The sequence below is a fragment of the Halyomorpha halys genome, unplaced genomic scaffold (assembly GCF_000696795.3).
Source record: "Halyomorpha halys isolate HHAL.00 unplaced genomic scaffold, Hhal_1.1 Scaffold1468.1, whole genome shotgun sequence".
Taxonomy (NCBI): domain Eukaryota; kingdom Metazoa; phylum Arthropoda; class Insecta; order Hemiptera; family Pentatomidae; genus Halyomorpha; species Halyomorpha halys.
This window is the reverse complement of record NW_027106345.1, coordinates 225,266-247,141: the sequence shown is the minus strand read 5'-3', so window position 1 is coordinate 247,141 and position 21,876 is coordinate 225,266. Positions and strand designations below refer to the sequence as shown.

Here is a 21,876-nt window from a genome sequence, read left to right as displayed (position 1 = left end):
AGCATATTTATGTTCACATGTTTGTATCTTCACAAACAATAAGAAACAGCAACAACTCCATTTGTGCAACATACAAACCATTTGCTGACTGAACTAGAAATAAAAAATAGTATACGTAATTAAATTTAAATTTCACACAATGGTCAATAATTATCAATTTTCAAATATTAAATCAGACCAAATTATTATAATTTTTTATTACTGCTTGTGATTATTGAATCATGCTCAAAATATCCTTTTGCTTGATGCCGGCCTCTCGCGAGATATTCCGATCTTCTGAGCCTTCATGTTCTGAACTGAGATTTTCTCCTGTAGAGTGCAAGGGAATTGTAATAATGCCTCAATCTCTTTTAAGCTGGATTGATGTGGTTTCTCTATAAAAAATAAAAAATAAAACATTAAAGTTACCATGATTAAACAATACATAATTTTATTTATGGGAGTAGCATTGCATGTAATATACTAGGTTAAGTAACTATTCCCCTCACCGAATATAATCTCTAACGTTGGCAACAGTTTAGCAATGGAGACGAAAATTAGTTATATTCTACGAGTCAGAAGTTAATAGGGTAAAATGCATTACATTTTGCATGTCACCGAAAATATACCTAAAAATCTGATAGTATTACTTTGTACTATATTATGAAGTGATGCTGAAAGTAGATAAGGTAAGATGTAGTATATCACAATAAGGTGGAATAAGGCTGAAATAGAGCTTTGAATCCGTATCAACACAAAATAATTTTGACCCGAAATATTGGTGGTTTGAATGCATAAAAAGGAGAAATGTGAATTTCAACAACTTTGATGACTGGATTTTGTTTAGAATACTCCTTTGTTTCTCCATACAGCTTTTTATTATATTAGTTTGTCCAACTATTCAGTTACAGTATGTTTACCTATAATGCAAAGTAATAAGAACTATAAATAAAAAAAATTAATCTGTCCCGCTTCCCATGAAGGGTAAAAGGTGCAGTACTTTGTAAGGAAGTACTGTTACTAGATCAGCGGTTGTGCAAGGTGGTGATTTGGTCTGAATCACGCACGGCCGTTAGATTTTACCCCAATTAAGGCTACCCACCCGGAGTGCTTTCGAACTAATATAATTGGTTCATAGCTACATTAACAGAATAAATCATGTGTCACGGCCGGATTAAAACCCGGTCCATGGAGTTCGTAGCCAGTGCCTTACTTCTGAGCCACGCTGCCCCTGAATATGAACTATACATAACTATAAATAAGAATTGAAGAAATTTTTAAATAAAAAATTTATGAATATGATTTATCGTTCTCGCCCCCGAGCTTTACATTTAAATAAAATGTCATCAAAATAATTGAATCTATTAACAAAAAAAAAATATTTTGTTTTAAAAACAAACATGTAATAATAGATTAGCATCTGTGGGTAACATTCCCTTCACCAACTTTCTAAATACCTGCACAGATGGTAGAAAAAATAAGCAGTATCCATTGCCAAATTAGTTTATCTACAATTGATTTCGACAAACATTTTTTTCCAATTGTACATTGAAAAAGAATGCGACTGAACGTTTCGTCAGTAAAAATATAATAATTTACGATCAAAATGTATTATTTTATATAACAAGTTTCGAAAATATCATTCACCATATCTGGCCATATCGCTCTTCCTGTAAATTTATAAAAAAAATCATTTTAGATAAAACTTTTTGGTGTAATAAATTTTAAAAAAATGTTTCAATTCTTAAGTAAAATTAGAACATATATTTTTACAGTTTTAAATTATTTAAAGTGTATACAACGCCAGAAACAACATACATGAGCTAAAGCAATCAATTTTGGAAAAAAAAACCATCAAAGATGGGAGACATCTTGTTTTGTAGTATCATTATATTACGGTTTTACTAAAAGTCTTAATGTCTTGTTTTGTTTTTTTCAAACGCTATAAGTTAAAAAGAAAAATATTATCAGTTTTACAGGGTATTTTTCGAATAAATGATGTTTTAAATAGATGCATACAAGAAAATTGTTTTGGTCCAGCTATATCCGCCATTTAGCCCACTGTGCGGCCCCGCTGTAGTTACGAGGCTGGTGACACCTCAAGCCACTCGGCCACAAACAGATCGATTCAAAGAGTTGTTATACCTTAAGAAGATTAAATAAAATGCACGTTTTTATGTCTTGGAAATCCTCATTTAAAGTTAATTAACTTGGTCAACATCACTCCCCCAATTACAAAACAAATGAATGTCAGACCCTCATTACTAGGTGGAAATTGAACCGCAGAAATCTGAGCATATCTCACAGACCAGACTGCTCCCCTTAAATAACCGTAATTGATTACCGAGGGTCTACTTTAAGATTGTGTTAAATCTCATCCCTCCCCACCGAGGCTGTTAATTAGCATACCATTAGCAAACTTCTCTTACAGATGAATCATTCACCCTAGAGGTAGGAGGTGGAACCTGAGGAATCTTTTCAATCGGTAAACGAATGCCATCTGCAAACATATGTAAATTGGAATTTACATATGAAGGAGCTCAATACGCCCTATATCCGCGCCCCTAACTAACCCTCAAGTTATTCCAGACTGAAATGACTAATGCCAAGATGATGGGGAAATGCTAAGGGTAGTTTAATAAGTAATTAAGCAGTGAACTTGGCCCTACATCAAGCTAAGTCACTTCCAAGTACTTAATAATTATAACTTTATAAAAAAGTTGCATAACAAGTGATATTCATTATTATCATTTTTTCATTCATGTAAATAATAACGTAAAAAAAGATTCAGGTTATCTGGAAATAAAAATTAGGCCCTGGTTGCTCACGTGCTTCCAAAAATATGTGCTATTTTTCCGTTGAAATGATAATATATTTTAATTATTTTATATATATTCATTTTTTTTAAAATATTTATTTATTGCTATTTACAACTGTACATTATAATACATCTAGTAAATCTGATCTAAGTTAAATTGGAGTGTTACAGGCGTGTAGAGAAACTACCCATTGGAAGCACTCTAATGGCATTTTACATTAGCTGGTCTCGTGGCCATCTTCTTTTCAGGCGCCTTGGAGAATTGTCAGGAATGGAAGAAGATGCAAGGTTAGAAACTAGGGGGTTTGAGTGGTTAGAGAGTTTGTAATGGAAGGAGTGATATCTGGTTTGGGCTAGATCGGTTACATAGGGAACATTAAGGTCTTTATGTATGATCTTTGTGACAAAGTAAGGGGAATTGAGGATTTTGGATTGTAAGGATTGTATACGAGAGGTTTCGAAGGTTTAGTGGAGCCCCAAAGCTCAACTTCATATGTCCAGATTGGCCTTATTACAGTCATGTAGATCAGTCTTTTGTAATGTGTTGGAAGTTTAGACCGTTTGTCTAGTAAGTGCTGTAATAGTCGAAATCGACCTGCAGTTCCCTGTCTTTTCAGTCTGGTGTGAGGATTCCAGGTTAATCGCTTGTCCAAATGTAGTCCAAGGTAGAAGATCTGTTCGACAGGGATGGTTAGGGTTCATGTTTAATGTTGTTCATGTTTAAATGAAACTGTAGGGCAGTCAGTATATGTATTCATTTAAAATTAAATGATCGAAATTTCCATAAGGCGAAACTGGAATTTTCATATACACTAGAATTCATAACATAAACATCTTTCCAAAATTTTGAATTCAATACAAAAAATTCAAATTTAATGTTTCTTTTCTGTATAAAATATTTTCTACAAACATCATGTGATTTTTATAATCCTTCTATATATTAAAACTAAAATTATATATTATATACTAATATTATATAATAGTATTTTCAAAAGAATTAAAAATAATCAGGGTAATTGAAAAACAAATTTTCAAACCTCAAAAAATATATAAGGTTTGCACTAAGCATTATTGAAAATATACTTTATTTAAAAAACTATTTGTTAATACATTAGTTGAGAAATGAAAAAATAATCATGTTGAATGAAATTTGTATTCCAATAAGTCATGTATTGTCTTTGACACACTGCTACTGGAATTTGAAATGATACCATATTCATCCAAATGCCGTCAAGAAAAATTATGGTAAACTTCAACAAATTTCATTAATGATCTCGTTAATTTTCATAGATGTGGTGTTAAGTAGTGCAAGATAGTGCTTAGATCATCCAGCAAACTTCATTGTTATTATTTATGTAAATGTATTTTTAAACTTAGTCCAGCTTTCTCTTAATGGTCATGAGTGCAAACACTCGTTCATACCTGCACTAGATGTACCTATCTGTGATTTGAAAGAGCGCTTCAATAGAAATTCAATAATGTGACAACGAAAAAAGAGATAAGAGATTGTGATTGAATATTTTTATAGGTCCGTACATGCGCTATTCATCGACCATTTTTTTTTTCTTTTTGTTGATTGTAATACGATAATGGGACAGGAGATAAATTTTTTGAAAGTTGAAAAATAAGGGCCATTCTATTGTCTATTATTGAGATCTAGCGTATATCAGTTTTCATTGTTTGTTCTTTTAATACTGCTCATCCAGTATATACCACAGGTTTATCAGTCTCAGATCTGCGGGCGGTGCAGGTTCGAATCCGGTCTGAGGCGTTGACTTTTTTCACTAAGTGGCGGGCCCACAAAATGAAAAACCTGGCCCATAGATTAATAACCAGTAGATAACTAGGCAAACATCACCTTCGCTGTGGGTTGCCTTATATCAATAAAAAAAAATAATACTGCTAATCCTTATACATGACTCGAAATTTTAAGTCATATTAATGCTCACTTTGGTTCAACTATAATAAATACCTAACTTTTTACAAGGGTTTTCAGGATCTATAGGTCATTCCTCGAAATCGAAAACCCATTTCCTCTGAAGAAGACAAGCTAATGCAAAAATCGATGTTACAAGAAGACGTCCATCTCTTCTAGAACAAGAGGACTCACTCCCCTTGCACGGGATGTGTAGCCAAATCGTCGGCTCAAGATAGGGAGAGCTTTAATGCCTTTTCGATAGCAACTCACATTACCGAAACCTGACCTGCCTCAATCCTGATTTATGCTGGAACCCTCTCTTGGTAATCTCTCTATCGATATATAAAGCACTTATAAATATTGTCCGATGTAGGTAGCTAATGTTGGACGTTTATAGGATATCGGCAGCGCCCTCTGTCGGAACGGTACTTCCAATAGTCATATTTTAGATGGGTATATTAAGAGGATACTCAGTTGCGATATTTCTTCGAAAATACTTTATTTGAAACGGGTGTTGCCGAGGACTTATATTGATAGTATATGTAAGAATATTTATTATTACGGAATAGATTCTTATCCGAAATAAATTACCTATTAATAAAGATTTATATCTTATTAAATATATTTACATTAAAGCTTGTTACTTTTTCAACAATACTATGTTGCCAATAATACAAAAAAACAACAAAAAAAAAACTGCATGCCGTATTTTTGCTAACTTTTAGATTAAGTTGAAACCAAAAATGATCTATATTTACTTTCATTGGCATATTTTTGCAAAGTAGGTTACAAAAACGTAAAATTAAATCTGTACCTATGAAGTGTCAGCAGGGGTACAGTACTTCGTAAGGAAGTGATTTTACTAGACCAACGGTTGTGGAAGGAGGTGATTTTGTTCTTAGTAGGCCAACAGAGCTAACTCAGGGATAAAGTGAAGCAGAAAATAATTATCTGCCACAGCCGGATACGAACCCTGCAGCTTGGAGTTTGTAGCACATTCCCTTTCCAATGGGCTACCCCCTCCCACGTTTGAAAAAAATATGGTAATTAAAACTTTCCCTACGTAATTTGTTATTATTTAATCATTTAATTCGCTTTTAAAAATATGAAAACAATCGAGAATGAAAACGTGAATAACTTTTATTTAAAATAATTTTCATTTTTCACATAAATTTACTCACTAAACTTTCATATATATTTTTTTTTTTGTCTTTCCTTGTCTTAATTTTAATATTATTCATTCTCATATAGCCTTTTTCTGCTTAGTCTATATATTTTCTTTCAATAGTACTTATGTATCTGTAATGTTTACTGTATTTTCTTATTTTATAATCTTTTTGTAATTCCTTTTATTCATTATGTTTGCTGTCTTGTTTTTTGTTCATTGCCATTATGAAGACCTGAAATTCTGGTCTTCATAAATTTTTACTTATTTGTATTCTTCACTGGCAACGCCTCCAGCCTTCTTCTTCTCATTTTTTATTATTTTTTTAAACTTTTATGATTTTTTTTAAGCTGTAGGAAAATTACAAACTTTTACAAACTAATTAGGAAACTACTTACTATGGTATTAATTACCTGAATATCCCTCTCAAAAATTTTAAGTAATATATATATTATAATATTTTCAAATATTAAAACATAATAGATGCACTTTGAAATATTTGGTCGAATGACTCACTTATTTCACTATAATGGACAGGTTTGGTCACAGATTCAAAAGTGAGAGGACATCCCAAAGGTTTCGGCAGTCCAGGGCGGTAGGCGTCCCTTGGTACAAGATAAGGGTTCCATATCCTTGTCGATGGGGTCCTTGGCTTTGGGCAAAGGTCCGTAGGAAGAACGCTTTGGTCTTCTTTTGGGCCGTCTAGAACATTTATTTAAATAAAATAACAATTACATTTTGTTAAATAATTTGCTAAACACAACCCGTAATATTTTTTTTTTAAATAATTTATTTACTGTTATTTACAACTGTATAAAAATATATACAACAAGTAAATTTGCTGTAGGTTACATAGTGACATGATACAAACAGATGGAGAATCTACCCACTGATAGAACTCCAATAAAATTACTAGAGGAGAAGATCTCGAGGGCGCCTTCTTTTCAGACGCCTAGGAGGATTATTAGGTAATGAAGGAGAAGCCAGGTTAGAAACAAGTGGATTTGGGTGGTTGAGAAGTTTATTATGGAAGGAACGGTATCTGGTTCTGGCCAAATCGGCAACATATGGGATGTTGAGGTCCTGATGGATGACTTGATTTGTGACAAAATAAGGAACATTAAGGATTTTGGACTGTAAGGATTGGATTTGGGAGGAATTTGATGGTTTAGTGGAGCCCCAAAGCTCAACTCCGTATGTCCAGATAGGCCTTATAATCATTAAGGCCTTATAATCAAGTCATAGTCATGTAGATCAGTCTTTTGTAATAGATTGGCAATTTAGACCGTTTGTCTAGTAAATGTTGTAATCGACGAGCAGTTTTCTGTCTTTTCATTCTTGTATGAGGATTACATGTCAGTCGTTTATCGAGACGTAGTCCTAAGTAACGGACCTGTTCGACAGGAGTAAGCGGGTTAATAAATTTAACATGACTTTTTACCTGGGGAATAGGTGTCTTGGTAAAGAGATTTGACTCCTTGTAAATACTTTTGAGCTTCCAGCTCGCTCTGAAATGAAAAACCTTTTGTAATGTCCATGTCTACAATTTTCATAAAGTGTAGACTATCATATAAGAATATATTATCATTCATTATTGTAGTATTTTAAAATTAATTATTCAGAATTTGATGTATAATACTATTAAAAAAAGCCCAGAGTAGTTTCGGATAAAAGACACAGACAGCAAAAGGACTCATTTTGTTTTATCTGATTTTTAGATTCTACCTATCATAAAAATTTAAAACATTTTTATTTATTTAATGTAATTTACAACTGTATAAATAACAAATACAATAAGTAAATCTGTGGACTGTTTCATTTACATTTGAAATTCTTGGGAAGGAACCACCCGTTGGTGGTGAATGAAGTATCAAGCATTAATTTAAATTAGAAGGTCCTGCGGCCATTTTCTTTTAAAACATTAAATTTTGAAGGGTATAAGTTTTTTTTTCAAGGTCGATTATAATGGATCCTTTTTTTAATTATTGACTAAAACTAACATTTTAAGTAAAATCAATGTGTAGTTAATATGGTTAAATTTTAGGTTAATATTCAAAATTAAATTTGATAGGATTCTTAATAATAAAATGCATGAGAAAATATACCGAAATATAGTTTTAAAATAAATATGTAATATGCTTGACTTCACTGTAAGGTAGGTTAAATAATATGGTACAAAAGTTGATAAGTTAGTGATTGTTGTGTAACATAGTTTACAATTGAACGAATTTATATTCAAATATAATTAATTGAAAATAAAATAGGACAAATTAATTAATTAATAAATATGATTCCCATATTTTTTTTTTATATCATATGTTAAATTTGACAACATTATCTGAGACCTGGGCAGAATAGTCCCACAATTTTTAATTTGTAGTGAAATTTTAATTCAGGCTGTGAAATTATAACCTATGCTAATTTATAATTAATATTGTTTTTAAATTATTAATAATAAAATCTTTCATTGAATAGATTGTCTATATTAATGGCCAGATTTTCCGAAACGTTGAAAATTTGAAGTATTTAATACAGAGTGTTAAGACTATATGGATATAATACATTTTAATTAAATACAAATATAATATTTTAATATCAATTACACACAACTTCAATAAATGTTTATGATTTTATTGATATTATAAATTCTTAATATAAATTATGATTTTCAAATATTTTATTTTATTAAAGTAATATATTGTTGCTTCAACATCGTCAATGTCTGTGAACTTACCAATAAATCCCCTTATTTATTTTTAATCACTTAGCTATTTCCTCAGGTTTTTCATTACCTCCCGGAAAAGTTTTCTGTAATTTTCACCACTCTTCCCGGAGAAGAGGAGAGGGGAGAAAAGTTTGATAATTTTATACGAAACAATGAAATATTTCTTTGTAATCTTTTTCATTTGTGCCGTTAAAACTTTCCCGACCCCTCAGAAGTTCACAGGGTTTCGTGCAATCAGAAGAATTGTATCAAACAGAAAACGAGTTCGACTGATTAGTAAAGTTCCTCTAAGTGTGCCACGATAAGAACAAAAATCTATTAATAATATTACGAACTAAATTATAATATATTTATTGTACAACATGTTCATGATTTATTTGGGTTGTGTTTCAAATTATTAATATTTTTATTTAATTTATGAGTGTGTTTGTGTGCCATGTCAGTAAAAATCATAGAATGATAGTTGGTTAGTTATCTATGCATATTAAAATTTATAACTATTCTGAGGAAATATTCATGTATTTATTGGTATCCAAATGTTAATATATTCGCTGTACATTAAAATAAATTTAGTTTATATAAAATATAAGGAATGTAGCACTTAGGTTGATTAATAAATGAATTTATAAAAAGTATTGAAGTTCATTTTTGGAATTTTGTATAAAATAGAATATCTATTATTGATGAATATAATGCCTTAATAAATAACTAAAATGATAAATTAAAAAGATATGCTAATGAAGACACTGTCAATAGAAAAGAAATGGTAATGAGACTTTATTTATGGCATAAGACACTGAGGAAATGTCAATGTCTATGCCATACAAGATTGACGTGTACGTATTGATGTATATGTGTATGTATAGAGTTCATACAGTCAATTCTATCTCTTATCTCAAGAATAAAATTTCAAACTGCAGGTGGCAAGGCATCACATCTTGGTGCCTAAAAATCTGAATTTTTTAACTCCTTTTTGATCTTTTTCGTGTTTTTTTACGTTTAAATAAATATAAAAAAAATATATTATATTATAAAATATAACTCGTTATTTAAAATTTATACTTGAAATTATTTTTTTTTGGAATGGCATAAAAGATCCTATTTTTTTATTTTTATTTTTTTACAGTTATAGATTAGCTGGAAGGTGATGGTGTTTTTGTATGCCCTGTTTTTTTTGGCTCAGTTTCATGTTTAGTTAAGATGGCCTTAAAATGTTTCTTTAAAAATTTCGATTTTTTAGTCTTCATTTCCTTTGAGTTCTCGATTTCTTCATTTTTTCAAAATCTTTTGCGTCAATCAAGCATTTTTAATGCATCCATCAGCAAGCCATGTTAAAATAGTTTTTTTTTTTTTTAAATTTTAATTTGTTACATTGAAATATTCTCGTCTATCTTGTCAATTGATCTCTATCCTCTCTGAAAATATTAGGAGTATTATACGCTTTCTTTTTCTTGCCTGATTGTTCAGATATAGGAACACACTTATTATAGAATTATGTTCTGCCTTATTGTACCCGTTACTCCTTACACCATTTCTCATAAAAAAAATCAATAATATCGGCTTGTAAACAAATAATCGCAATAAAACTTAAACAGTAGTCGACGAATGTGTTCTTTCATATTGGTTAGGACTGTAATTGCTCTTCCAATACATTTTCCATATATATTTTCTCCAAGAATAGATCAAAGAAGAGAAGAAATCACATCAAAAGAAATGACACATGGTCATATGTTTTGGTCATATAGCAACAATCTTATAAAAAATTAAACTTCTAATGAATAATCCGATAAATAATAAATATCATATATGATATATGATTTTTATTTTATCCCTCTAGAAGTTACTGTATTTTTAAATCAACCCCAATTGCAGTTTAATACACACAACCTATTACAACAAATGCACAAATGGTCTTTTCAGTATGTCTTACATTAAGGTTTAACAATGTATTAATATAATAAACTACATACATTTTCTGTCTATATAAATATATTTGATACGGGTATAAATGACTGACCTTTTAGGAATTGTGATATGATATCCAGCAAGATAAGGATAAGAATAGTTAGAGTTTATATATAGGTAGAGTCTGTAATGTCTGTAACCTTAGACATTTTCAAAGGCTCTAATATATCAGTGCGATCATAAACATGTTATAAAACAGAAAAAAAATTATTTGTTATATTATCGAATAATGTTTCAGAAGAGAAGGCTTATTACTACAAATGAGTTCTAGAATGACATAATTTGAGGAAACAAATTTTGTGGTTATTGCTTAATTTTTATTCAACTTAGTTGAAATGAGGTTTAGAATAAATAGAAAACAATACACCATAAAGGAAGAAACAAAAAATTAACCAATTACGTAAAAAAAAAAAAAATACTACTTCAAGAAAAAATTCCGGTGCAGGATCTTCTTTTGTATACCTCTTCTGTTTGCAAATACAGAATTGGGAAGCACATGCACATGGCTTCTTTGGTGACAGGTCTTTGCAATGCTCGGGAAAGCTAGTTACTATCACTTCTCTGAAAGAAAATCAAGGATATTAACTTTATATACTAATATATTTTTTGATTTATATACTATTTTTTTTTTAACATTACGACATTATAAAATATAAAAAATCGTTCAGTAGTAGTCATTGTATCCTAATTTAAAACGATCTACGTTTTAGCTATTGAACCATTTTTATCTATATTCAAAAAGTTCATATCTATTACTTCAATGCCATATTTAATGAAAATAGAGTTTTAAAAAAAATACGAGTAAAACAAAATTTTCTGAATAATAGGTAATAAATTGAATCCGACATAAAAGATAGAAAACCTTACAAAACAGTTTATACTAGAACTAACTTACTATCTTACTATCTTGGAGTTATTTAAATGATTCGTCAGGTTTATTTATTTTTATCATATTATAATTGTTTAAATTATAATTTATAAATATTTTTATTTGTTTTGTAGAACTTTTGTAATATATATGCATTAAGTGGCCTTACAAAACGGTTTGAGGAAAAGTCAAAATCAAAATTTATAGATAGAAAAGTAAAATTACATAAAAAACTTAAAATTAATTATTGTTAGAGTTAGCAGATAGGTCCAAAATGGTTGACTCCTTTGGCCGTTCAAAGCTTTGAGCGAGTTAGCCAACATTGACTGGATCATGACTCCAGAGGCCCCTGTTTGAATTCATCCTAGGGGTCGACTTTTATTTCTGTGGCAGTCCCATGAAATTAAAAATTGGCGCCCTATATTGGTTAGAAAAGGGAGGTAACCTGTAGATAACCTCCCTCCCCACATGTCAGAAATAACCAGAAAGGGTGATTTTATGTCACTTTTGAAACATTTAATTAAAACGGGATGAGGAAACTTAAAATAGTTAAACAAGCTATTTTAGCTTGAAAGAAAGCTAAAATTAAAAAAAAACGGCTAAAATTAAATTAAAATAAAAATAAAAAGTGGCTAAAATTAAAAAAAACGGCGGGATCACGCTACTCCCACCCTCCGTGGTAATCAGTCTTATTATCTTATATTTAAAACAGATACTTCTGTTGGTCAATGTACAACATGTCACATTCTCACAAGAGGAGGTCACAACACAAAAATATTAGAGGCCAATGCTTCCCGGCCGCCCCGCCCCTCTATGCCCCTTTATAGTGACCTCTATTTCACTTCTGAAACATTTACTCAAAACGGGAAGAGGAGACGTAAGATAGATAAATCGATAAATATTTAAAAAGTGGCTAAAATTGAAAAAAAAATGGCGTCTTAGGTCTCTTTTAGTCATAAGTCTAAATGTAAATTAGAATCGTATCGAATTTTTACAGAGAATTTTCATAATTAATTTTGAAATTCTCACAAATACTAATGATTTGAATATTGTTAATTTACATTTAAAAGTATTTGAGCTAACGAATGTGGGGACTCTTGGAGGCTGCTACATCATATTGTAAACATTTCGTCAAATTATGTAACCTCGTTATTTTGGTATTCGGTCCACAGGGCTTGACACGAGTTGATTACCTTGCTCTAATATTGATGAAACATATAAAATGGATATGCGCCGATCAATGAATACGGTAAATTGTAGTTTATAGAACGGCAACACTAATTACAGAATTTATAATAGAGATCTAGAATTTGTTGACCAATTTCAGTTGTATGGAATAATAAACAGTAATAACAAAGTGAATAAAAAGACATTCAAGAATAAATTATGAAAGAAAGTAAGACTTTTGAAAAGTTTCAATCACATGTCGATGATTTACTTCACTTTTAAAGGTTTAGAAAAATAACAAGTAAAGGCAACCATTAGAATTTCAAAAATAATAAATGTGATGCTAAGAAGTAATAGACGAAAAATCAAAGTAAATAAATAAATTAGGAATAACTGGCTTCAATAAAATTCTAAAAGATTTTTTCAATCGAAAATATTCTTAAATATAATATTATTATTAAATATTTAATTTTAGAGATGATATAACTCTTATGAAGTTCGTCATATAAATTTACATTCGTATCCTACAAACGAGAATTGCCTAGAATGAAATGTTGTTTTTTTGTTGAGCAACTTCCATCTTCCGGTTTGTGTTTAGTATCTCGTATAGAATCTGTGTTTCTTGACTATCTTTCAATAAAAGGAAAATTAATGGCCAGCATCTGTTTACGAGTAAAATAGAACATTTTTCTAAGTATCAAACGAGGTAGTTATGATTATTTAATAATTTTTATATGTTTTACGATTTCATGCTTTTGGTTTCGACAGACCGCTGGATAATTTTGGAATTTAAGAAAAAAAAATATATATTTTTAATTTTTATTATTCATCAATTTCTAACTTGAAGAAACATTTTCACAGTAAAGGTGACTTTTTACTTAATATAAATTACCTAAATTGCTACAAACTGAGATCAAGTTTGTTTCTGTATGACGTGCGATTTCTAAAATACAGCTTGCCAAACTTTAGAAAAATAAATAAATTTTAGAGATTTTGACCATTAAGGACGATTAATAAACTATTTTTTGGCGAACTCAATTATATACGCATTTAAAGTAAATTGTATATGTGAAAAAATAAAACCAAAAGTATTTCTCTAGATTTAATTAATGTACGACAATGGGCCGGTCAAAGCTGACTAGATATTATGTAGCAAATTTTAGAACATAAAATACCCTCTTAGTAATATATGACTTATATTTATCCTATCATAGTGTAGAAAGACTTTTGGTAATATGTTAATTAATAATGTAATAATCCACGAGTGTATTTATTTTAGAAAAATCATTATTCTTAGTTTTGTTTAAAGCTCTTAGACGGACCAGTTTATTACTCTGACTTGCTGTTGCTGATGGGAAAAATTCGCATTTCCTATCTCCACAAGAGTTGATATACTTCTTTTTACAATAACGGAAAAGCATCTTCAAACAGTGATAATTAAATCAAAGAGGATAATTATTTTATTATGGTTCTTCTCCACTCCAAACTCCTGTTGCTGAAACGAACTAAATAAAACATTTTTGAAACCAAAGCATCATTGTTATGAAATAGAATAGCAGTTAAGGCAATTATTATGACAGCAGTTATTGATTAGAGAGCAACTATATTATAGTTCGAATCCTTTAGTCCGCCTTGTCAATATGACAATGAAGGTGCACTAAGTGAGAGTTTCAAGAGCTACGTTCAAATATTTTAATGGTCACAAGTATCTCAGACAAGGTAAATTTTTCGGATAGTTGTTGTTTAATACTGCCTTAAAATGTGTGCCTTCAGATAGTCAGGAATCGTAAATTAAAAAAAAAAATTCACAGATTAAATATCTTTGAACGTTAGCATTATTTTGTTGAGTTTGTTTCGGAAGAACAAGTAAACGCAGTCTCTTAATTTAATATCAAACTGGCATGAGGGATGATATAGTCCTGGGGTGTTCAACAATAAGTAATCGAATCACTTTAGGTAAACATGGGGTGGGTTTGAGGATAGGGGGAAAGGGAATATCGGATTAGGGTACGGGGTAAAAAAAAGTAAACAAATAGAATTAATGAATGGTAGTTACTTAATTGAATATATAATGTTTATCCTTTTTATATACTTAAAAAATCGATCTTTTTATAACCAGCCTTGCTTTAATGACTCTAACCTAGAATCTGCAAATGAAACTCTTGTACCTGAGGTTAGGATGAAAGCCAAAACGTAGACAACTTTTTTTAAAAAATAATATTGGTGGAATAATTGAGTAAATTAATTTGTAAAGTAAAATAAAAGTTGTTAAATTCTATGTTTCAGATTGAAATATCTATATACCATATATAATGTACACAGTCAAAGAATAATTAAAGAATTGTAATGAATCAAGGAAGATAAAATTTGTATGAAAATAAAATATGATTCAGAATACGGAATATGGACAGATAGGGTTTAAAAAAGTTCAAATAAAAAAAAAAAAATGACACTAAAAATGAAATGTTTTGTAGAGAGTGGAATAGAGATCTGTCAGCAGCCCCTTCCCGGCCTTAATAAACATTTCACCATTTATCAGCGTTATCTCATCGACTTTGAAAACTTTCTCAAGACTTTATTAATTTCGTGAAAAATGTTCGATATCTACAAGGTCCTGACAACGCGTTCCCTTACAGCTCAATTGCCCTTTCGCTACCAAATTGACAACTAAAATTTACGGAACGTATTGTTTACAGGAGCTGGCTGAGATAAGCATTTTCCTCGACTTTAATAGAACGGAATGAAAAAAGACACGAAATACTTATAAAAGAATTTTTTTTTTAATTATGATTTACTGTATAAAATATATGCTTTTAGAGAAAAAGTAGTATTCTGTCATGGGATAAATCAAATAAAGTTATATAAAATAAAATAAAAATAAAAAGGATAAATCTCTTATCAAATCTACAGTTTGTAAAAAATAGAAGCTTTCTTATGAATAAAACTTTGTTGTTCTTTTCTGGCATCTCTGCCGATGTTAGGTGTAGTTAAGGAAAAGAAAAAGTAGTTTGGAACTAAATTTACAAAAAAAAAATTATAAATTTGTTTTGCTTACTTACATATAAATAATATTAACACAGTGTTGGGGCCATATCCTAGTTGTCATAGAGACACCCTTACACTATACACAGAATTAGTTGGGTTCTTCGGATAATTAATTTGGATTTTAACTATTGTTTGGAAGAGGGTAAAAACAGATAAAGGATTTACTGCTTTACTGTAAAAAGGTAAGATAGGCACTGTTGTATTTATCAATAATTAATTTTGCACTTGTAACTGTCAAATAAATATTCATAACACTGTTTGATATTAGGTGAAATAGACATTATGTTGTCTGATAGACACAAAACTATTATGGTGAATGGAACAACATAAAAACTGATACACTATGTAAGAAAACACTGGCGCATATAAGGTAAGATCACCATGACATATAGTATTACTATTATAAAAAATAAATTGTAAATTTCAGTTTTCTCAACTCTAATGTTAATAAACATATTTTTGTAAGTGAGTACAACATTTAAATTGTATTCAGAAATCAACAAGATTAAACAAATAAAACTAAATGCATTTCTATATATCTATTACAGGCAGTAGATAATTCAGTATTTTCTCTTAATTCTGTCTTGTTCTTGGAATTAAGAAATATCTCCAGGACAGTCTTTTTTTGATTGACGCTCCTAAGTTGAAGTGGATAGAATCATGGACCTCCTTTTAGCCATAAATAAAATACTTGGATTCCTTTCCGATAACCCCATAAATATACGCACTTTTCATCAGCATTGCTCTCAACACCTCAAATGGAGCGGAGGACATGACCACATGTTCAATGTTCCAGCAACACGTTGAGCCTGGAAGATACAAATCCTGGAAGATCCAAATCCTGCCTAAAATTATGAATCTTGATTACGATATTTTAATCCATCATGTACCGTGAGGAATTGTGAAAAAAGGAGTCCGGAAAAAACCTCTTTGCTGGTATCCATGATTACACATTCTGAATGAATTAATTTTAGGTGTCAACCATTGTCGGTCACTATCCTCAATTATCTCCATTCAAACTATTCTTCCATTTTTTGGGGTCTTTCTCAATCCTCGCTTTTAAATTTTATATTTCTTTTGACCCTTCTTTATTATGCATATATTCTTGTCACTTTGTGTTACGTCTTTTCTTATAGAGCTCAAACATCAGATCAGCTTAACAATGCACAAACTTATCCCTAGAATGGCCCTTATTCCTAACATACAGCGACATTTAAGCTTAAATCTAAGAAGCTGGGAGTTAGTTCGAACTACACGAGAGGAGTTTTGGAAGACGGGAACAATTGCGTAGATGGTTTCCACGAATTAGGAGTAAATAGAGCCAAAGCTTGTTTGACAGTACCCAATGTTGTATATTGTGCGGTGCAAAACACGGAGCGTACTTCCATAAGTACAATACTTTTGGGAGGAGGAACCATAGAGTCCTGGGAAAGTAACAAATGAGAATCGAGGGAATATGACTTGTGTTGTTCATTGGTGCTTGATTTGAATATTCTTATGCCAAGGCTTGGTACTATTACTGTTGTAGGAGACCAACATTTTTATTGAAAGATTAATGTTAAGAAACAAGGATATTTAAAACATCTTTAAATTTTAGAAGCTTTAATGACTGAGAGAGGAACCATCTCGATGTCAATCTTCGTAGAGTTAATTTTTTCGGATACAGGACACTAAAAACTGAGACTCGAGAATGCGGTTCTAGAAAACTCAGTTTTGCAAGGTAGTCCAGGTATATTGAGTACTTTTGTTATATTGAGTTAAAGTGCTTAACATTAAGTATAAAGCCGAGAGATTACCAAAAATATGTACATATTTTTACTTGAGTGAAGTTGAAATAGAAATTTTAGAAAAAAGAAAAAGAAGCAGAAAAACTCACGCACGTACTGAATAATACTGATTTATTGAATTGCAGTTATGGTATTATTTCATTTCATAGTTTTTAAAAAGAATGTATGGGATTTTTCTTTTTTTTTTTTTTTTAAATAATAATATTGGCATTAAAATATGGTAAGTGAGAGTTGTTTGGGAGTAAAACATTGTCGAAATGACTAAGTAGTCAAGATTAAATTTAATATTTTAAATGTCATTACAATTCGGACACGAGCTCTTTTGATCATAGCAATGCGGAAAAGCCAGACTGTGATTTCCTGTATGAATGAAAACAAATGGACCCAAGTCACTCCAAAAAAATAAATGCCTTTAATTCTTGACCTGTTTTGCATTAAAACATGGTATCGTCTGTTTATAGCCTCTTTGTCATTTATTCTACTTAATAAAAGTAGATTTTACAATGTTATTTCTTCAACTATGAGCCAAGTAAGTTTAACTAGATTTGGCAAAACCTATACACAATGTATAATTTAGAATCAACTTTTAAATGTTCCGTTATATTCCGTATAATATAACTTAGTGTGAAGACTTTTTTCTTTTGCCATGTTTTGCAGCCACTGCGTCTGCCGTGACAGTATCTACTTCTGAGGTAGCATTGTCGCTATTGGACTTGCCTGTTAGTTAACAGTACGTCTAGCGGCAGTGAAGATACCCTCATCTTAAGCACGTTTGCACACCAAAAAAGCTTCTAATCAAATCAAATGTAATACATGGCATCGGCACATAAAAAGGTTATAGGAACTTATACTTTGAGGAAAAACGTAAAAAGAATTGCGTAAAATATTCTTTTTTATTTTGTTGGAGTAGTACCAAAGACTATTTTCAAAAGTTAACAATCGATTTTCCACAAGTATTCATTGTGCCAGTTACGATGTTTTTGAGCGCCTCATATATCGATATTAAGTATTATTCCGATCGAAATAATTACATTTTAAGTAACATTGTCTCTCTGAATAAAGTAGTTCTGACTTGGCTTGCGTTGCCTGTTCAGACCTTTGCCTTTGTTTGTTTAAATCCCTCATTCTATTCTATTATAACAGTACAATAGACAATATAAGGGGTATTCATGATGTTATGTTAAATGTTAAATGTTTTACCATGTTAAATGTTATAACTATAAGATTGTGAGAAGCCCTATTTGAAGTCATGTTAAACGTTAAATGCACAAGAGCCCCTAGCGGATTTTCTCAGCAACTTGTTGTATAAGCCTTTATGTTTATAACCTTCCTTCCAGACCTTCATGTTATTGTTTACTTCAGTTTTGATTTAAGTAATTAATTACAACATGACTAGAGTGAGTGAAAAGTGGAATTTGTGTGAAAGTTTAGCTTATGAAATGAAATGAAAAAATAACTTTATTCTGGGACATATGTCCCCTAAGAATAATTACATGGTTCATATAGTGAGATTTTTATCTGGCGAGCGTTTACAAATTTTCAGATAGTAGAATGAAATTACATTGTTTTTTACAGTTTTTTTTTCTCAAATATATCATTAAAATTATCCATTCTGGTTTAATAGCAGGGATATGAATACCACAAACACACGAAAGAACTGAGCTGTCACAAAAAAAATGGCGGCGATCTCAACTGGTCTCTTGTGTGACGTCATTCTCCATTTAACAGACCAAGTAACAGACTCTCAGCCATGTTAAATGTTATTTCGTTTTACCACGGTAAAAGAAGGCAATTTTTTTCGATTTAACATGAGTTTTTCCATTTAACACGCTTTAACATGTTAAACCAAAGATCATGAATACCCCTATAATGTGGAAAGAACACGACTACTACAACAATTACCATTACAGTTCAGATCATCAATTACGTTATTTTGAAAACTGAAAATTAGTTTCCTAGTTGTAGTATTTACGCAACGGTATGACATAAGACCAGTAACATGTATTATTACTTACGGAACTGTTCTTTTATAAATTGGTGGCCATTTATAGTCGCATTTATAAATGGATCTGTACCAAGTTTTTGCTTTTTCATCCATTGGTCGCTCTGATCAAGAAAACTAGTGTAAAATTTATCCTTGTCGTGATTCATGTGTTTCTGAATAATGTTAATTAATAATGAATTTAAAAAACCATAGCTTGAACTGCCATATGTCATTTAAAAACATATAATAAAAACTACCTCAAATTTTTATAAGAGTTCAATATAAAAAATATTTAGTATGCCTTTGGCAGTTGCAGTAGCAAATGTGCAGAAGACAGCGAGTGAGTAATGCTAGTGTTTTCGAATGATTCTGAAGTTTTTAATTAATTCTCGTTCTGAGCCAAATTCGGTCCAGAAAACATTCCAGGGTCGATAGATGTGTCTCAGCCAACTTCATTTTCATTAAAACTTAGGTTCTTGCTAATAGAGTTGTAATGTATGTAGGTAGGGACAGATTATGGGAAAATAATATAGTAATTGTCCTCTGTATAAGCTTTTTTGGTTAAAGTTGATCAATGTTTCCTGTTTCGTTGCACTTATTGTTTTTAACTTTGTCATTTCTAATTTCATTCAAAGATATCATATTTGAAAACTAAAAAATGGTATTACCTCTAATTTGATATTCAATTATTTGATATTTGATATATTAAATCAGAAATTACTACAATTTTTTACTGTACGATTCTTTCTTATAGATGTATTGTAACTGAAAGCGGATATTGTTATCATCCCGTCTATATTTGGAATCAGTTTTGAGATACATAATTTGACAACATAAACTTAATAATATTTATGGGAGTTTTTATATTTTTTTTTTTTTAGGGATCATTTTTCCCTCTTCAAGAGAAAAATGATCCCTTGAGGCTTCGTTTATCTTTTATAGGAGCGGAAATCGACCAATGCGATCCTTGCGCGTATTATTAATGTTGAGATATAAGCTAAGGAAGGTCATATGGGATTTTCATTATTTTTGGAATTTAAACAATTATTTGGCAGGCGGAAGATCTTTCCTGATGTATACCATTCTTTTCTAATTCTTAAAATCAGATTAAATAACAATCCAGTAAAGTAATACGTTACAAAAGCTCCTAAGTCCAAATGTCCATTTTCTGAAAAAATTCGTTTTGCGCCATAATTTTGAATGTTTATGACCAGGAATTTATTTGAGTTTATAGATTTGAAGAGTTTTGGAATTTAATCAATAGATTTTTGTGAAATCCAAAACAAATTTTACTACGGAAATGGACGAACTTAGATTTTCTCATTTACATTATGGAAAGTTACATCAAAAAGACATTTTTCTGATAAGAATTAAAACATTAGAATCCATTCGTATTTAAAAGATATAAAGCGATTTTATTTATTTTTCACCTCTTTTTTTTATCTCTCTAGTTCTCAAATTCCCTATTTATGTAGTACTACGATTTTGTCCACCCTTTGTAATTATATACATTATATATTTTTTTTATGTCGGTTAGATCCATAGATCGTAGGGACGCGATTCACAACAAAGATATGGGTTAGGTTCATAATTCCTACATCCAGTCAGAGAATTACCTCCAATAGACTGATGGACGTTCCTAGCCCGGGGGTAGGCGAAGCGTCTTCCGGTATGAGTGATCACCCATTACGGGCGGTCAACTATCCAAGTGCTGACTACGCTGGACGTTGCTTAACTTTTATCTCTTGTAAGCGCCATAGCTTATACGGCTACCATGACCCCTGGATTACTATATCGCTGTCTTAGGTTCAACAGTGTAACATCTCAAAAAATGTATATTTTGAGATATGCATGTAATTTTAGCAATAAGTATACAGTTCAAAACAGTAACATCTTTTTTTTATAATAATTTATTTATTGTTATTTACAACTGTATAAATATATATACAAGTAAATTTGCTGACATAGTGACATGACACAAACATGTGGAGAATATAGCCATTGATAGAACTCCAATAACATTTCATGGTAATGAAGGAGAAGCCAGGTTAGAAACAAGTGGATTTGGGTGGTTGGGAAGTTTATCATGGAAGGAATGGTATCTGGTTCTGGCCAAATCGGCAACATATGAGACATTGAAGTCCTGATGGATGAAAAAGTAAGGAGCATTGAGGATTTTGGACTGAAGGGATTGGATTCGGGAGGGATTTGATGGTTTAGTGGAGCCCTAAAGCTCAACTCCGTATGTCCAGATAGGCCTTATAATAGTCATGTAAATCAGTCTTTTGTAATGGATTGTTAGTTTACACCATTAATAGTCGGAATCTAGTAATATCTTAAACATTTTTTTACATAGAATTTATGACATATGTTTTACTATGATTTTATTTTTTACTGTATAGATCTCATGCTTATGGCTATGATTTTCGAACTAGAACAATAAACGATATATATA

The 21,876-nt window shown here is 30.8% G+C and overlaps 1 protein-coding gene across 1 annotated transcript; it reads right to left on the bottom strand.

Moving 5' to 3' along the window:
• Positions 1-183: 183 nt before the first annotated feature.
• LOC106689787 (uncharacterized) lies at positions 184-19,591 on the bottom strand. Its single transcript, XM_014434965.2, has 5 exons — positions 19,453-19,591; positions 10,993-11,131; positions 7,322-7,388; positions 6,397-6,582; positions 184-374 (listed from the first exon to the last, which is right to left on the bottom strand). The coding sequence occupies exons 1-5, from the start codon at positions 19,533-19,535 to the stop codon at positions 226-228; spliced, it is 624 nt and encodes a 207-aa protein (XP_014290451.1). The 5' UTR covers positions 19,536-19,591; the 3' UTR covers positions 184-225.
• Positions 19,592-21,876: the final 2,285 nt, after the last annotated feature.

Bases quoted from the DNA above. Each gene is read 5' to 3' on its own strand.
- LOC106689787 (XM_014434965.2), bottom strand. From the start codon at position 19,535: ATGGATGAAAAAGCAAAAACTTGGTACAGATCCATTTATAAATGCGAC. The intron at 11,132-19,452 runs GTAAGTAATAAT...ATTTTCTTTCAG, and splicing joins ATTTATAAAAGAACAGTTCC to AGAAGTGATAGTAACTAGCT. The intron at 7,389-10,992 runs GTAGTATTTTTT...TTTTCATTTCAG, and splicing joins CACCGGAATTTTTTCTTGAA to AGCGAGCTGGAAGCTCAAAA.